General features: G+C 37.1%; 1 protein-coding gene across 2 annotated transcripts in view; it reads right to left on the bottom strand.

Moving 5' to 3' along the window:
* GABRA3 (gamma-aminobutyric acid type A receptor alpha3 subunit) overlaps positions 1-18,354 on the bottom strand; it is a 232,001-nt gene that overhangs the window by 40,563 nt on the left and 173,084 nt on the right. For both annotated transcript variants that reach the window (XM_003800932.2, XM_023507580.1), the window contains one exon: positions 11,966-12,048. In XM_003800932.2, the coding sequence (XP_003800980.1) occupies positions 11,966-12,048 (83 nt within the window). The remainder of the gene's footprint in view (positions 1-11,965; positions 12,049-18,354) is intronic.

The following is an 18,354-nucleotide window of genomic DNA, read 5'->3' as shown; positions in this document are numbered from 1 at the left end:
GGCATCACAGCTCACAGCAACCTCAAACTCTTGGGCTCAAACATTTCTCTTGCCTCAGCTTCCCAAGTAGCTGGGACTACAGGTGCCTGCCACAATGCACTATTTTTAGAGATGAGGTCTTGCTCTGACTCAGACTGGTCTCGAACCTGTGAGCTCAGGCAGTCCCGCCTTGGCCTCCCAGAGTGTTAGGATTATAGGTGTGAGCCACCAAGCTGGCCTATTTTTAAGATTTCCACTGTATGTCTTTCCTATATATTAAATATAGTTTTAATAATGAATTGCATAATTTTGACATACAGACGGCACAAACAGAGAGCCCACAATGTATTCAGGGAAACAGAGAGAGAACAATAGTTTATAGTGTAAGTTTTAAAATAAGAAATATGCACATTAGTGGAACAAAAATAGGCATTGAGTGAAGCCAGAGGTGAGCACTTTTACTCCTGTTCAGAGTGGACAAGAGCAGGATTCATAAAAGTAGATGATACTCAGAAGATGAGGCCATCATTAGTATGTGAAAGAAGGTCATTCTTAGCAAATACATAACATAGCAACGGCAAAAAGCATGTGAGCACATGGAATGGTAAGGGAATTAATGGTATTACTGGACTTCAAATGAGAAAGAAGTTGAGGCAGTAGCATTAAATATCCAAATTGCCTAAGAAATAAAGGATTTTCCCAATAGGCTACAAGGAGTTGTGCAGGTACTTGAAGGAGAGAGAAGACATGGCCAGATGTATACTTGGGAGGATCACTCTAGCTACATTATGAATGACTAATGGGAGAGAGTTAAACTGATGCCAACATAGTATTTAAAATGCCACCACAATGTTTGCTGTAAGTGACCTATAGGCAAAATATATGATAGCAGACAGTGAGTTGAATTGAGTGGGAAGAAAAATTTCGCAACTAGAACAGATTATAACTTTTAGCTTTTAATAATAATTAAGAAAGTGGGGCAGCACCTGTGGCTCAAGGAGTAGGGCTTTGGCCCCATATACTGGAGCTGGTGGGTTCAAACCCGGCCCTGGCCAAAAAGTTGCAAAAAAATAATAATAAAAATAGTTTTAAAAGGAAGGAAGGACATTTAAGAAAGGATTATAGGCTTAGCGCCTGTAGCTCAGAGGCTAGGGTGCCAGCCACACACACCAGAGCTGGCGGGTTCAAATCCAGCTGGGGCCTGCCAAAGAACAATGACAACTACAACCAAAAAATAGCCGGGCATTGTGGTGGGCGCCTGTAGTCTCAGCTACTTGGGAGGCTGAAGCAAGAGAATCACTTAAGCCCAAGAGTTTGAGGTTGCTGTGAGCTGTGATGCTACAGCACTCTATCGAGGGCAACATAGTGAGACTGTGTCTCAAATAAAATAAAAAAGAAAGAAAGGATTCTAGATGAATCTAAGATTATAGATTTTGCAAGTACATAGATAATGATGTAACTCATTCATATGCTAGGGAACAAGATTTCCCTTTTGGACTTCTTTTTTCTTTTCTTCCTTCATGGCCTTGGTTTTGGGATACTTTAGCCTAACCCCTGGTCTTCCCTCTTAAACAGACTGCTCTCTTCCTTTCAATTCTAACCATTCTATTTTCATGGAGGAGCTGGAGTATGGAGATTGGTTCCTGAAGAAAGGATAGATATGTGATAATTACAACTTCTGCACTCCGAAAATAGGCCCCTCAATATATTTCATATAAGCTAAGGCAAGAGTGTCCTCTTGTGGGTGGCACCTGTGGCTCAAAGGAGTAGGGAACCAGCCCCATATACTGGAAGTGGTGGGTTCAAACCCGGCCCCTGGCCAAAAACTGCAAAAAAAAAAAAAAAAAAGTGTCCTCTTTCTGTTGCTTGAACCTTTGCATGTAACAGACCCTAAGAAAATGGGTAAAGTAAAAAACAATCCTGCCACAGTAGCACCAAGGGAAGAACATTCCTTTTGAACTCATATTTTCAGAAACAGATTGAGTGCTTGCTTTATTAATTGATTCAGTCAGTTATTCATTCAACAAATATTAAGGCATTATACTTGTATTAGATAGTGAAGGTACAGAGATCATAAGACACCTGAAGTCACATCCTCTCATGAGCTTAGTGAAGAAAGACATTAAACAAGTATATAAATAAAGTATATGATAATATACTGATAAACACTATGAAGAACATGAGAGTTATTGCATATGGAGATGTGTCACTAGATACAATGATCAGAGAAGATCTGAGGGAGTATTTTTTAAACTGAAACATAAAAAGTGAGAAGGAGCCAATCATTTTGGGAGATTGATGGAGAATATTTCAAAACAACAACAACCAAAACAAAATAAAACAAAAAACAAAATCATAATCCCTCCAAAATCAGCAAATACAAAATCGAGTTCCAGGAACTAGAAGAAAGTCAATGTAAAAGGGAGAGAGATGGTAAACAAGGCTGAAGAGATAAGTTAAAAACAGAATACATGATCTTAATCAAGATAGAGAACACAGAAGATGGTTTTAGAGAAAAAGTAATCAGTTTAGTTTGATATACTTAGAAAAAATCCAAGGGTTCTCTATTTTTTTCCAGCACTATTTTGTAGTGCTGGAAAAAGGACTGTTCTTTCTCTAATGTGTATTCTGGAATTATTAAAAATCAGTTTGCTATAAGTGCACCAGTTTATTTCTGGGTTCTCTATTTTGCTACATTGGTCCATGTGTCTACTTACATGCCAGCACCATGCTGTTTTGATTAATATAGCTTTGTAGTATATGTTGAAGTCAGGTAGTGTGATGCTTCCAGATTTGTTCTTTTTGCTCAACATTGCTGTGCTTATTCAGGGTCTTTTGTGGCTCCATATAAATATTAGGATTGTGTTTTCTATTTCAGTGAAATTTGTTATTGGTATTTTGGTAGTCATTGCATAGAATGTGTAGATCACTTTGAGTAGTATGCACAGTTTAACAATATTAACTTTTCCAATCCATAAACACAGGATATCTTTCTATTTATTTGCATCATCTTCAATTTCTTTCATTAATGTTTTATAGTTTTCTTTCTGGATATCTTTTCCCTCCTTGGTTAAATTTATTTCTAGATTTTTCTTTTGTAGATATTATAAATGGGATTGCTTTCTTGATTTTCTTTTTCAGGTAAATCATTATTGGTATATAGAAATGCTACTGACTTTTGTATGTTGATTTTGTATTCTGCCACTTTTCTTATTCTGTTTATTAATTTTAACAGTTTTGTGGTGGAGTCTTCAGGGACACAGACACATATATGTGTATATGTATGTGTATATATGTGTGTATATATGTATATATATCTTATATGTCATATACATGTACACACATATATGTATATATATATGTCATCTGCAAACAGGGACACTTTGATTTCCTTCTTTCCAGTTTAGATGCCACTCATTCCTTTCGCTTGTCTAATTGTTCTGGCTAAGACTTCTAGTAATATGTTGAATAAAAGTGGCCATCATTGTCTTATTGCTGATTTTAGATAAAAAGCTTTCTACTTAAGTATGTTTTGCTATGGTCTTAATTATGTTGAGGTAAATTCTTTCTGTATTTGATTTGTTGAGAGTTTTTGTCATGAGGAGAAGCTAAATGCTCAAATACTTTTGCTGTATTTATTGAAATAATCATGAGGGTTGTGTCCTTGATTCTGTTAATGTGGTATACATTTATCATATTTGCTGATTTGATTATATTGAACCATTTTTGCATTTCAGGGATGAATCCTACTTGTCTCTTCAAGAAATGGTGCCGGGAAAAGTGGATATCCACACATAGAAGAATGAGACTAGACCCCGTCTCTCACTGTACAATAATCAGCTCAAAATGTTTTAAAGAGTTAAATATAAAACCCCAAACTATAAAACTCCTAGAAGAAAATGTAGAGGAAATTTTCCATGACATTGTCTAGCCAAGGGTTATCTGGATGAGAACTCAAAAGCATAGGCAACAGAAGCAAAAACAGACAAATGGAATCCCCGGAAACTAAAACATTTCTACATGGCAAAGGAAATAATCAACTGAGTGAAGAGAAAACCTACAGAATAGGAGGAAATATTTATAAACTATACATCTGGCAAGGGATTAATCTTGAGATGAAATAAGGAACTCAATTTAATACCAAGGAAATCCCAAATAATCTCTTTTTAAAAAATGGGCAAAAAACCTGGATTGACATCTCTCAAAATAAGACATTCAAATGGTCAATGGTTATATAAAAAAATCTTAACATCACTAATCATTAGGGGGATGCAAATCAAAATGACAGTGAGTCCTTACCTCACCCCAGTTATAATGACTATTATCAAAAAAGATAAGGGATAAATTCTGAAAAGGATGTGGAGAAAGGTAAACTCTTATACACTATTGGTGAGAATACAAATTAGTACAGCCACAATGGAGAAAAGTATGGTGGTTCCAAGATTGCTCTGAAGGGTGGACTAGGCACTAGCATGGGTGCATAGCTTTCCAAAGGGAGTACCTTGAAGGTGACTGTAATGATATTCAGCAATGAGATAGATGGCACTTTTTCTAAAATGAATTTGTACACTTAACTGTCAGGCCTCATACAGTACCTCATAGTATTCACATATAATCCTCTTTATTACTATCTTGGTCTCTCTAGCTAAAGATTTATCAGTTTTTGTTGATCTTGTCAAATAACCAATTTTTAGATTCTTGGATTTTCTAAATATTGCTGCTCATTTTTCATTTCATTTCACTCTAACATTCATTATTTCCTTCCTTTCACTTGTTTTGGGTTTTATTTGCTCTTCTGAAGGTCAGGTTATTGATTTTTAGAACTTTATTTTAAATATAGGCTTTATATTTATAAATTTTCCTCTGAACAGTGCTTTAAGCTGATACATCCCATAAGTTTTGACATGTTGTATCATCATTTTCTTTCACTTCAAAATATTTTCTAATTTTTCTTCTTATTTCTTCATTGACCTATTGTTTGTTTAAGAATGTGTAATTTGATTTCAACACATTTATGAATTTTCAAATTCCCTTTGGTTATTGATTTCTAATTTTATTCAATAGAGGTCAAGGAATGTATTCTGTATTGGTTCAATATTTTTAAATTTACTGAGTCTTATTTTCTGGCCCTAACACATGGTCTACCTCTGATAATGTTCCATATGCACTTGACAATAAAATTCATTTATGATGATATTGGATGGCTCTATAAATGTTAGGTATGGTTGATTTACAGAGTTATTCAAGTCTTCTCGCTAGTTGTTCTATCCATTATTGAAAGTGGAATATTGGAGTCTCTAATTATTATTATTGAATTGTCTATATCCTCCCTTTTGCTCTATTAGTGTTGCTTTATGTATTTTGGAGCTCTGTGGTTAGATGCATATACCTTTATAATTGTTACATCTTCCTGATGGGTTAACTTTTTATAATCATTACAAAAATCTCTAGACTTCCACAGAGTGGGGGAGAGAAAGATAGGAATAGGACTCCCTGGTCTTACTGAGAATTAGCTATTTTTCTTGTATAGCACTCCTTAGATTGCTGTAAGCCTTTGGTTAATTTCCAGTTTTTAGAGAAAGTTCATTTTGACAATTGTTTTTTTTTTTTAATTGAATGGTAACTATGTACATTAATGCACTTCTGGGGTACAGTGTGGGGTTTTCACATGCAACAATTGTTAAAAACAGTCTCATTGCTTTTTATGAAGGAGTAGATTTTCAGAAGTCCTTCTTCACCATTCCAGAATTACTTTCTCACTAGATATTCTCTAAAGTTAATTTTAACTCCCCACTTAGGAATTTAAGAATTTAAATCACTTTCTCCTTGATGTACTTTATTTGGCCTCCAGGACAACATGTTCCTTTAGATTTCCTCATACTTCACCTGTCCTCTCCTTCACATTTATTAAATTATTTTCTTCACTCTAGCCTCTAAATGTCATCATGCTTGAAGAAATAGTCCTTCATCCTTTTCTTTTCCCTCTATAGAGTAATTTCCTCAGTGATCTCATCTAGCCATATGGTTTTAAATATCATCTACATAGATGACACCTAAATTAAATCTCTAGTCCAGATCTCTTTTTATGAACACCAGACTTATATCCCATGCAATCAGCACCCAGAAGTATCATTGATGTCCCTTTCCAATAACAACTCCAGCCCAGAATAACCACCATCCTGACTAGTGTTTCTATGTGGAAATTCCTTCCTAGCATTGTATTGGGAAATTTGTATATTTTTCTGAATATAAAATCTTGAGAAAAATAATAGAGAAATGAGCAAATATGGAAAAATTATTATAATTCTCCTGTAAGAATTCAAGCTTAACATAGATACAGACACATTACTGACTTGCAGGAATCTACTAATGTCAAATCAAAACCAAGAGCAGTAAAAGCTGTCACATTCAAAGTTTGGAAATTTTCAGGTTTCAGGACAGGAGCACACAGGATTCAAGTGGTCACTACCTGATCAATTGATTTTCCTTATTGTAAGTGTGTGTCAATGGCTCTCAATGCTGATAAAGGTAAGTAATTATTATAAAATAAATTTTAGTAAGTCTCTATGCATGGTAGTTTATATACATAGTATACTTTGTACAAACCCTGAGAGTGTTCATCTAAGAAATAAGAGGCTTTGAAAGTAAAACAAACCCTTAAATTGGCAATTTTAACCTATGACTCTATGTAGCCCTATTTATTCTACTAGGAGAGTCAAATGTTATTATTCAAATACTATCCAGTAAGGTTTGCTGACATTTTCCAGTGTCTGAGTATTTATCTCTATATTACCAGTCTTTGTTAACACTTCTAAACTTACTATTTTTATTTATTAAAATCAGGCGTCCTCACACTATGGCCTGCGGGCCACGTGCAGCCCACTGAGGATATTTATCCAGCCTGCTGGGTGTTTTTGCCGCCGCTACCTCTCCTGCTTAGCAGCCAACTCTTTGCGGGGCCCGCAGACCGGCCCTCCAATGGTCTGAGGGACGGTGAACTGGCCCCCTGTTTAAAAAGTGTGAGAACCCCTGATTAAAATAGTTAAATATCTGTGAGTTTGAGTAAAGAACATAAAGAAGCTTGAAATGTTCTATGAATAAAATTTATTTTATAAAATTCCTAGGAACTCCAACTGCTTGTTCCTCAACCACATTTGTTAATATTGTATGTCAGGAATTAAGAAATAAAACCAATGGCAATGATAGATAAGATATTAAAGACTTCTAACACCACAGATAAGTTTTGTCTGTTTTTATGTATAATATAAATGTAATCACATTCTATATACGCCTAAGTGTTTAGCTTCTGCTCAATTTTGTGTTTATGACCTCATCCATGTTATTGAGTATAACTGTCACAGTTAGGTAGTATTTCATTGTGTGAATATGCTACAGATTGTTAATCTATTCTGATGGACATTAGTATAGTTTCCAGTGTGGGTCTATTATATTCTTCATATGCCTTTTTGGTGGGCATAAACAATGATTTCTGTTTGGAAATACATTCAGGACTAGAAATACGAAGTTATATAATATGCATATGTTACATTCTAGCATTATTAGCAACACAGAATTTTCCAAAACCCTGGTACAAACTTACATTCTTATCAGTAGTTCGTGAGACCACAGATTTGCTCCACATCCTCGCCAACAAGTGGTAATTTCTTTTTCATGTTAGTCATTCTATTCTAGGTGTGTAGTGGTAGCCTTTGGCTTTTAATCTGCATTTCCCTGCTTCTCTGCTAATGTAGTCAGTCACTATATGTGTGTATGTGAGTGTGTGTGTGTTATGTGTCATTGGGCAAGTCTGCTTTATGAGGTGCCTATTCAAGACTTTGGCCCAGGGCTAGGCACGGTGGCTCACAATTGTAATCCCAGCACTCTGGGAGGCCGAGGTGGGCAGATCACTTAAGCTCAAAAGTTCCAGACCAGCCTGAACAACAGCGAGATCCCATTTCTAAAAATAGCTGGGCGTTGTGGCAGATGCCTGTAATTCCAGCTACTCAGGAGGCTGAAGCAAGAGGATGGCTTGAACCCAAGTCTGAGGTTGTTGTGAGCTGTGATGACAGAGCACTCTACTGGGAGTGACAAAGTGAGAGTCTGTCCCCGCCCTCCAAAAAAGGCTTTGGCTTTTATTGAATTATCTGATACTATTCATGGCTTTGAGTCTTTTGTCACGTATACACAATGCAAATATTTTCTCCCACCATGTAGTTTGCCTCTTCACTCTCTTGTAATAAAGAAAATGGTCTTTTAATAAAGAAAATGTCTTAATTTGTAATATATACCAAGTCACCTTTATGGGTTGTGCTATTCTACATTCTGTTTAAACAATCTCTACCTCTTCCAAGATCATGAAGATATTTTCTCATGTTTTCTTCTAAAAGCTTTACTGCTTTACCTTTTACTCTTTCACATTTAGATCTGCAATCCATGTTGAATTTGCTTTTGTTTATGATGTGAGGTAAGAGTCAAGACCACTCTCTCTCTCTCTCCATGAATAAATGGAAAACCTAGAACTGCAGGAGCAATAAGGACTGAAGAGACTAAAAATCTGGAGAAAGCCTAGAACCTCTCACAGATGAACTTGTGGCCTACAGCTATTTCATCCCTGGGGGCACTTGGCTATTCTGGTGGTGGAGTACAGCTTGGGTTTAAGTTTGGCTCCAGACATAGGGCTGATACTGGTGCACAAGGGGGAAAAAACAGCAGTGATTCTAAGGGTCATGCAGGACTAGGTAAAGATTGAAATTATTGGACATATATATTGAAATTATTGCATATATATATCTTGCCTTCCTATTCTGTCCCATTAGTATATTTGTCTATCTTTGCAACTAATACTTTGAACTACTATAGCCTTAGCATAGGTCCAGATATTTGATAGATTTGATTATAAATTTCCCAGTTTTATTCTTCTTTAAGACTGTCTTAGCTATTCATTGCACTTTAACATTTCCATATAAACTTTAGAATCAGCATTACTTTCGTTGTATTTATCCCTCTTGGTGTTTATGTGACTTCTTGCGTCTTTGGATTGATAATTGTCATCAGTTTTTTAAATGATTGCCCTTTGACTACTTAACTATTTCTTTTGTGACTTTCTCTACCTGTTTTCCTTCTGCAAAATTACACATGCTTTTTATTCTTTTCTGTATTTTGTATTTCTGTGCTTCAGTTTTGCTATTTTCTGTTTATCCATTTTTCATGTCTAATCTTTTGCTTGTCAAACTACCCATTGGATTCTGAATTTTAGCTATTGTACTTTTATTTAACTAATTTTTAATTTATTCTCCTTTCTAGATTATATTTTTCTGTTAAAATTCTCTATCTTTGATTTGCTCTAGTTATCTTTTCATCATTTTTCTTGGATATATTAGCGATAGATTTTCTAAGTACTTGTCTGTTAACCCTGATAATCGAGATCATCGTAGGTCTATTTCTCTATTTTGGATTTTTTGTTTTGTTTTTAAAAGTTAGTTTTAGGTTTCATGGTCCTGCCTGTTCATATGCATATGCATAATAACTTTTTATTGAATTCTAAACATTGTGTATTAAACTGCAGCATTTTCAAATAGAAGCCTCTCTTCCATCACAGAGGCTTCATTCTTTCTTTGCTATGAAGACAATGTGAGAGAATTATTGCCTTAATTCCATAAAGGAGCAGGTCGGGTTATCGTTTGGGTTAAATGTGTTCTATCTCTGCTGTTTCTTTGTAAGTAGGATATAGCTCTCTAGGGTTTTAAACTGATAGCCTGCCATGTCTTTTTTTTTTTTTTTTTTTTTCTTAGCATCAGGAAACTTCAGGAAAGGCAACTCTGCTTTACAAGTTTCTCGTATCTTATTAGTTTTTGGCCTAATATTCTGTGCAAATTCAAACTTCACCCATTATGCTGAGGGCATATCAGCTAAGAATATGAGACCTGTTAGAGTTCTACTTTTGTCACCCTACTCTTGTATGACCATTAGAATCATTGCTGTTCCCCCCGCATGGACCAGTATCAGCCCTATGTCTGGAGCCAAACTTAAACCCAAGCTGTACTCCACCACCAGAATAGCCAAGTGCCCCCAGGGATGAAATAGCTGTAGGTCACAAGTTCACCTGTGAGAGGTTCTCTGCTTTCTCCAGATTTTTAGTCTCTTCAGTCCTTTTTGCTTCTGCAGTTCTGGGTTTTCCATTTGTTCATAAAGGGAGTCCTGTTCACCAACAAACTCTGTCCTACTCAGAATGGAAGGAATACTCATCTTGTTTAATAGCAAATTCATTAGGACAAAAATATATTAAGTCACCATTCAGTTCTTGCATTTTATAGAATGCTACATTTAATCCATTAGGTGATCCTACTTCTCATCACTTTATTGCTATCACTCTGTTCTGAAACATCATTATCCCACCTGAAATATTTCAATAACCTCCTATCTGGGCTCTCCACTTTGGCCCTTCATCTAATTTTCCCTTAGAATATAATTCAAAACCCTTGAATGGTCTACAAGACTCTAGTTGGCCTGGTTCCTGCTTTGGTCTCACCCTCTCCTTATGCTCTCCTTTTTTCTCATTCTCACCAGCCACATCTACTATTTTGACATTCTCTGAACAAGCCAGATCATTCTCTGACCTAAGGTATTTTTCGTATTTGTTCCTTCTACTCGAAGTACTATTTCCTCAGGTATCTGCATTGTTATCCCCTTTACTTCCTTAAAATTTCTGTTCAGATAGCACTTTTTCAAAAAAACTAGGATGATCTTGACCACCCTAGTTTCAATTTCAATGGCAAATCATACCCTCTATCTATGTATGACTAGTGCTTGCGTCGAGGGTTCCCTTCATTCCAGAGTACTTCTATGTTTTCCCATGTATTTTTCACTTTACAACATACTGTATACTTTACTTTTGCAGTCAGTGTTTGTTTTACCTTTCACTATCAATCTACTCTCTATAATATAAGCTCTACAAGGGCAAGGGTTTTAGTTTGATTCATGGATGAATTCCAAGCTCCTAGAATAGAGCCTGGCACACAGGAGATAATCTATAAATATAAGGTGTTCCGAAAGTCTCCATACCTAGGCAAACTTAATGACAACAGATATCTTGGAACATGTTGACAATGACTGGGACAGAAGATTTCATGTATGTGAAAGAAATGGCCAAAATGTAGAATTTTGTAAATATTTTGTTAATAAAGGTACATTTAGCTGCAATTTTGCATTTTTCCTTTGTATTGTGACTTTGGGGACATTCTGTATCTGATAAGCTAATGATTGAAAAATGTTAAACATAATTATTTGGATCTTTTCAAATGCACTTTGCATTCTAAAACACAGAGCTAAATTCAATTTAGACATGATTAAGACAGATCTTGGAATATTACTCTGATTACTCCCAGAATGAAATGTTCTCTCAAATTCTTAGATTTAAAAACTCACTCAAATTCTATTCAATTTTGACTTTTCTAATTCACTTGAAAATGGACTATATATCTACTACTATCTCTGTAAGATTTATACTAATGCAAAAGGCAATACTCTCAAAAATAAGCAAGTCTTCGGACTCTCTCCCTGCCTACCATTTACGGTTGAGAATTGGACAGAGGTATGTGAAGAGGCAGCTAGGACACATATTTTCAAACAAAATAAAATAAACACATCCTGTTAAACATATCTTGTCCTTAGGAAGTTGCTACTATTATACTCCATGTTCTGGCCTTTGTGCAATTCAGGATACAGATAGATGTTGATGTTTCAATCTAATGATGAAAAAAATTTGTCTAAAATGGTAAAATAAGGTTTGCTCCTTAAAAAGAAAATTTTATTAAAAGCTAAGTCTCCTCCTGATCAGTTAGTACCATTCAACCCCACTCCTATGACCCATTCCCACACCTGCCTAGATTAAAATCCTCATATTTAGAAACTCCTAATATATACAATCAATAGGATATGTTAAGTTTCTTTTGAAAGATCAGGAGAAATAAAATGACAGAATACATACAGCTTCCAAATTTTAGCGGGCAGGCATGCACATCCATGGGAAAATCTTCCAGATGCATGGGACACTCAGCGTGAATTGTTAACCTAAAGGAAAAGTGAACAGAAAATGCAATTAAGCTAAATGAAATGTTGTTAAACACGGGGCTGAGTTCCCACTAAGCAACAAGGGCGTGACCCTAAGAATAACAGGGACTTTGCTTGTTTAGGTTGAGTGAATTTCAAATATTTATGAACATAAGGGATGCATTAAAGGATCTAGATAGCCTCTCAAAGCAGCATCTGGTATTCACATTTTTAGATCAGATTTGAATCCTATCCTATCACCTTTAGAAAAACAAAAATAAATTATCTGCCCTAACTCTACTTCCTTAGCCACCCCCTAAGAAGCCTGGAAACACCAGGTTCTGACTCATTCACTCCTGATCACAGTTTAATTATTTCTGAAATAATTCTTCACAGCAGGCTATTGTGTGAGTTAACCAATCTAAAGATTGCAGTGGAGAGGAGAGATGTGTAGAAAGCATATCTTTATCCTTATAATGAACAGACGGAAAAGACAACTCTGCTGCTCACAGGGACTGCTGTTGTTTTGTCGAAAGAGGGGGTTCTTGGAGAACAGAAGTATGTGAGCACACACGCACACACACACACACACATGCATGCACAGCAACTGCCTACTTTGAACAAAAAAAAAAAAAAAGGAAAGGAGAACATTAGAAGCTCACCAAGCTTTCTCAACAAAGGCAACATGTGGGAAAGATTGTGCGTGGATTCCTCAATGGAATGATTTACCATGTCCACATATTCCCCCACACAAATAATTTATTCCAAAGTTTCCTTTCTGATTTCTTTTAAATTTTTTGAGGATCAACTTTCCTTGGCCTACACTGGTAGCCCCCTGTGTAGAAGGGGACCCACACATCAAAAATTACAGTGTCACTCATTCCTTCAGTGGCTCCCTCCCTCAGACAGATACTTCTGCCTAACCTATTTCAGGACCCAAGTCCTCCTTAGGACTAGAACTCCTGCTTAATCAAACATCAATATATGAGGCTGAGAGGAATATATATGATTTCTAGGCAAGTACCAGAGAAGTCTTATGGGGAAGTGCCTTGTTGAAGCAATAACTAAGGAATTGCCTGTAAAGAATCCCCTGTGTAGCATCTCCATTTCTCACTCTCCCCAACCCCAGTGCTACTAGCAATGTCAGGAAGGAAGACCTTAACAAGAAGACACTCCCAGGATATTGTGGCCTAACAATGTTTCTCCATAGTTGATGAGAGTGAGACACCAGAAAACAATTACTGTCAAATTACAGACATCTAAACATCTAGGAAGGCATAGGAGGTTTAGTATCTAATTGTTATCATTATGATGATCATTGCTAATGACCCATGAGATGTTCTCAGCATGCTACAATTTCTAAAGCACATTCAGGCTTGCCCCTAACATTTGTGATGTAAGGACTCTGGTTGCCTGAAAGGAAGGGTACTTTTTACCCCATCTGCTCACCATAGTAACTTTCTGAGGGACGTATTGCAGGCATTATTACCATCCCTATTTCAGAGACAAAAACTCATAAAGTTACAGTGATTTTCTCAGAGTCACACAATTCAGTAGAGTCCAATGTTCTTCCTATACCAGCTTTCTTTTTTTTTTCTAATTAATATGAAGGTACAAATGATTACCTTACATTGTTTGTATTTGTTAGGTCCAAGTTGTAGTTGTGCCTCTCCCCTAGGAGGTATGCCACAAATGCCTACATCATGCCTGTTACGTGAAAGCTTACCATGGCCTTCTCAGTTCCCTTCTCCCTACACCAGCTATCTTCTATTCACCAGAGAGTAAAGGTTTCCTCAGCTACTCAGAAATCTTTAAGTCATATAAAAGATGCTCTAATTATCTATGGTCACCTTTGCACAAGCATTCTCTATGCATAAGGTTGTTACGAGCTGATACCAAAAAATTAGGAAGGACCGGAGGCACAAGACACAATTTCTGCCTTCACAGTGACTAGTGCTGTAGAAAGAGAAAGATAACACACAGACAGCTAACTATTGACATAGGGCAGGAGCTGTGTACATTAGTCAGAGTGCTTTCTATTGCAGACAAAGCTTGAAGGGATATTGAAAGTCCTAGCTAGGTAGAGGGAGATAGAGAGGGCAAGAAAGGAAGACAGTATGACACAAAAGGCCAGAGAGAATTAGGATGTGTGGAAGAACTAAAGAAGAGAACACAGCATAATTTAGCTTGTGAAGCGCCCTGCCCCCACAAACATCTCATTTTTCCTCTCTGCTCTATGCTTAAGTGGAATGGGCAAGAAGTGGATGGAAAGGAAGACAGAAAGGTTATTATAAATCAGCTCTGCTCCTAATCAGAAATCACTACCTTTGCATTCTGTCTTGATAATCTATTTGTTGTGGTCTTATTCTTCATGTCCTCAGAACTGCTGGGTTGACATAAAGTAATTTCCCCTTGGCATTACTCATAAGAGGCAGTATAAGTGGAGAGAAGGAACACAATTTTCTTTATTAAACTCTCATAGAGTCTTTTCAGTATCCAATACAAGCATCGGGTTTTTCAGTGAAAAACATTTCTTTTGTGTTTGGTTCTTCGAGTCACGAATCTCTGTTTATGCCTTAAGAATAAAGGTCAGATTGGTGGGATATTGCAGGATAGCTTGAGAATTGAGTTTTTGTTCAAGATACATGGAAAATTTTGTAAATACTCAAGAGATTAGTTAAAGCTGCAAAGATACTTGCCATCTAGTTCCAACCTCTGACTGTTTAAATGGGGATAGTGAAAAAAGAGATTAGTAACTATTTGCTAAAGGGCACATACTTGTTTTCTGCCTTCCAGCTTGGGGGGAGGTTCTTGCTAATACACACATGTGCACACTTGCTTTAGTTAGCCTGCTGTGAGCAATTTATATGTACCATTGCCTCTCTGATCATTTGTGAGATTGTTACACACATCGGCTTTGGTCATCAGGCAGGATTGGAGATGCTGTACCGAAGGCCACCTAGAGGCTGATGACTGAAACACAAGTGAGCTTGATTTTCCTGCTAGCTCCTTCCAGAGCTATGTTTGTTGGTCTCAGTTTTGTGATTCATCCAATGGCTGGCAATATCTAAGCTTTTGTTCCAATTATTCCATTTTCTAATCTCTATAAAATATTTTCTTAAGGCTTTGGCATCCAGAAAAATGAGTCTGTGCTATAAAACAGAAACTGACTCCAAAAGAGTCCTAACATACACAGAGCCTCTCAGACCTAGAGTAGAAGAGAATATGCACTTATTTTCAGTCATAGATGCTAAAATATATTTATCATTTTATTAAATTAAATTATTTATACCTACTCTGTTCTAGGCCCACTCTTCTGCCTAATCTCATTGCAAATATCTTATATTAATGCATTTCTATAACAAACATTATGGGACACTCGTAGTCTATCAAGAAAGATACATGGACCCAGCCTTTAATGGGCTTACTGTATAAGATAAATAGCATACATGTATACAAATAGTATACATTGTATAACACAATGTATAATGTTCTATGATAGGTATTTTGGGAACACAGAAGATGAAGGAATTATTATGTTCGAGGCCATCATAAAAGGTCTTATCGGACTGAGATGACCTAAGATGAAGCTTAAAAGGTAAGTAGGATAAGGCAAAGAAAGGCATTCAAAAGAATACTGCATATGCTAAAGCACAAGCATGAGCAATCTGGCCTATTGGGTAATAGTTTGTGATCTGGCAGGACTAGAAGAGTACCAGGGCTGGGATTGAGGATACTGGGAATGTGGTGGGAGATGACAACATTGCCAGATCCTGCAGTACCGTGGGCATCATACTCAATAAGATCAGCTACTGAGGTTTTGAACTAACAACAGGCAAAGTCAGGTTGGCCTCTGGCTGGTGGGATCTGCCCAGAAACATCCCTCTGGGGACACACAGGGAGTCATTGAGAAACTTCTGGACCCCATGAGGAGGACAAAAGCAGTGGAGAACTGGCAAGTGGTTGCGTGTGTTCGTTCAGTCTAATCCTACCAGCAGCTGTCAGTACAGCAGCAATGAGATTGCAAACTGGAAAGGTCTTACCTGTGAGCTGTTTTTTGTTTGTTTTCTTTTTTGACTTGGCATTCAGTTGAACTACCTTGGGAGAACTTGGGTGAGAGTGTGGAGGACTTCAAGTGTTGTCTAGGGCCCCAGATTGCGCCACTGAACCAGATGAAGCTAATAGTGTTCGGCTGCAGGCTGCAAAGAGCCATTGTGGGAAAACTTCCCTGGCAAGCTCCCCCCTCAGGGTTACAGAGCAAGGATTGGGCGGGAGACCTTGGGCAAGTAATCTAGTGACTGAGCAACCTAAAAGCAGGGACTAAGATGCCTTACAGCCTTGACTCTCAGGGGCATAGAGTGAGACCAGTTTTGGCACACTGGGTAAGCGGGCAGCCACTTCATGAGTGATCCCAGTGACAAGTGCTTTCCTGGGAAAGCTTCTGGTTAGCCAAAGTTAACAGTTTAAAGTGCCTTTTAAGTGGGCTGAGGAGAGATTTAGGGTCTCCACCCTGCAGGGTTTGAGAAGTCAGCAGAGGCCTCCAGTCTCCATCTTGTGTAGCTGCATCAGCATTATGAATAACATCTCATATCCCAGAAAATCACCTGTTGCCCAGACAATATTCATTCCCGTACCAAAAGGACTCATCGAAATCCTAGGCCAGAGGCACAGTAACTTAAAGAGAAAGAGGACGTGAAAGGAAAATTAGGGCAAGGAAACAGAGAAAAGAAAACACTCATGAGGAAGAATCAGCAGAAAAATTCTGGAAACATGAAAAACCAGTCCAGAGCAACACCTGCCCCCAAGGGACCATGAGGTAGCTACTGCAGAGGATTCTACCTATAAAGAAATGTTAGAAATGACAGAAAGGGAATTTAGAATACAGATGATGGAAACAATGAAGGAAACTGCTGATAAAGTGAAAAATAACCAAAAGGAAATCCAAAAACAATCAAATAAGAGATGAACAATATGAAGAATATAGAAAGGATATAGCAGAGCTAAAGGAACTGAAGCAGTCAATTAGGGAACTTAAAGATGCAACAGAAAGTATCAACAACAGATTAGACCATGAAGAGGAAAGAATCTCAGAGGTAGAGGACAAAGCTCTTGAGATAACTCAGATAGTTAAAGAGGCAGAAAAGAAGAGAGAGAAAGTAGAACATTCACTGACAGAATTATGGGACTTTATGAAGCATTCAAACACACGAGTTATAGGTATCCCAAAAGGGGAAGAAGAATGCCCTAGGGAAATAGAAGCCATACTAGAGAATATTATAAAGAAAATTTCCCAAATATCACCAAAGATTCTGTCCCCTTTCAGAGGGACATCGGACCCCAGGTTGCTTCAACTCTAACAGAACTTCTCCAAGACACATTGTGATGCACCTGTCCAAAGTCAAGACAAAAGGAGAGATTCTTCAAGTTGCTGGGAGTAAGTGCCAGTTGACCTACAGAAGCAAACCCGTCAGGGTGACTGCAGACTTCTCTAATGAAACTTTTCAAGCAAGAAGACAATGGTCATCTACCTTTAATCTACTCAAACAGAACAAATTCCAGCCCAGAATTCTATAATCTGCTAAGCTAAGCTTTAAAATTGACACAGAAATCAAATAAATTACCAATATGCAAACACTGAGGAAATTCAACACAACAAGACCAGCTCTACAGGAAATACTTCAACCTGTTCTACACAGTGACCATCACAATGGATCAACAGCAAAGTAAGAAACCAGAAATTAAAGGACAGAACCTAACTTCCACAATGATGCAAAAGATAAAACTAAGCAATGGACTCTCACAAAATAAGATTAATATAACACTACCACACTTATCAAGTATCTCAATAAATGTTAATAGCTTTAATTCCCCACTGAAGAGGCATAGACCAGCTGATCGGATTAAAAACAAGAGCTATCCATTTGCTGTCTAGTAAACACACCTACTTTCAAAAGACAAATTAAAACTCCGAATTAAGGGTTGGAAGGCAATTTCTCAGGCTAACTGAATTCAGTAGAAAAGAGGGGCTGCAATCTTATTTTCAGATACATATGGATTTAAAGCAATTAAAGTCAAAAAAGACAAAGATAGTCACTTTATATTGGTCAAAGGAAAAATACAAGAGGAAGTCATTTCAATTCTAAATATTCATGTACCCAACGTAAATGCTCCCAGATTCCTGAAACAGACCTTATTCACTCTGAGCAATCTGATATCCTATAACACCATAATAACAGGGGGCTTTAACACTCCTCTTACAGAGGTGAACAGATCCTCTAAACAGAAATTAAACAAAATATAAGGGACTTAAATGAGACCCTAGAACAA

Source organism: Otolemur garnettii, unplaced genomic scaffold, assembly GCF_000181295.1.
Source record: "Otolemur garnettii isolate 467f Iridium unplaced genomic scaffold, OtoGar3 scaffold00190, whole genome shotgun sequence".
Lineage (NCBI taxonomy): Eukaryota > Metazoa > Chordata > Mammalia > Primates > Galagidae > Otolemur > Otolemur garnettii.
The sequence above is the reverse complement of the archived record's forward strand: the minus strand, read 5'-3'. Positions and strand labels throughout refer to the sequence as shown.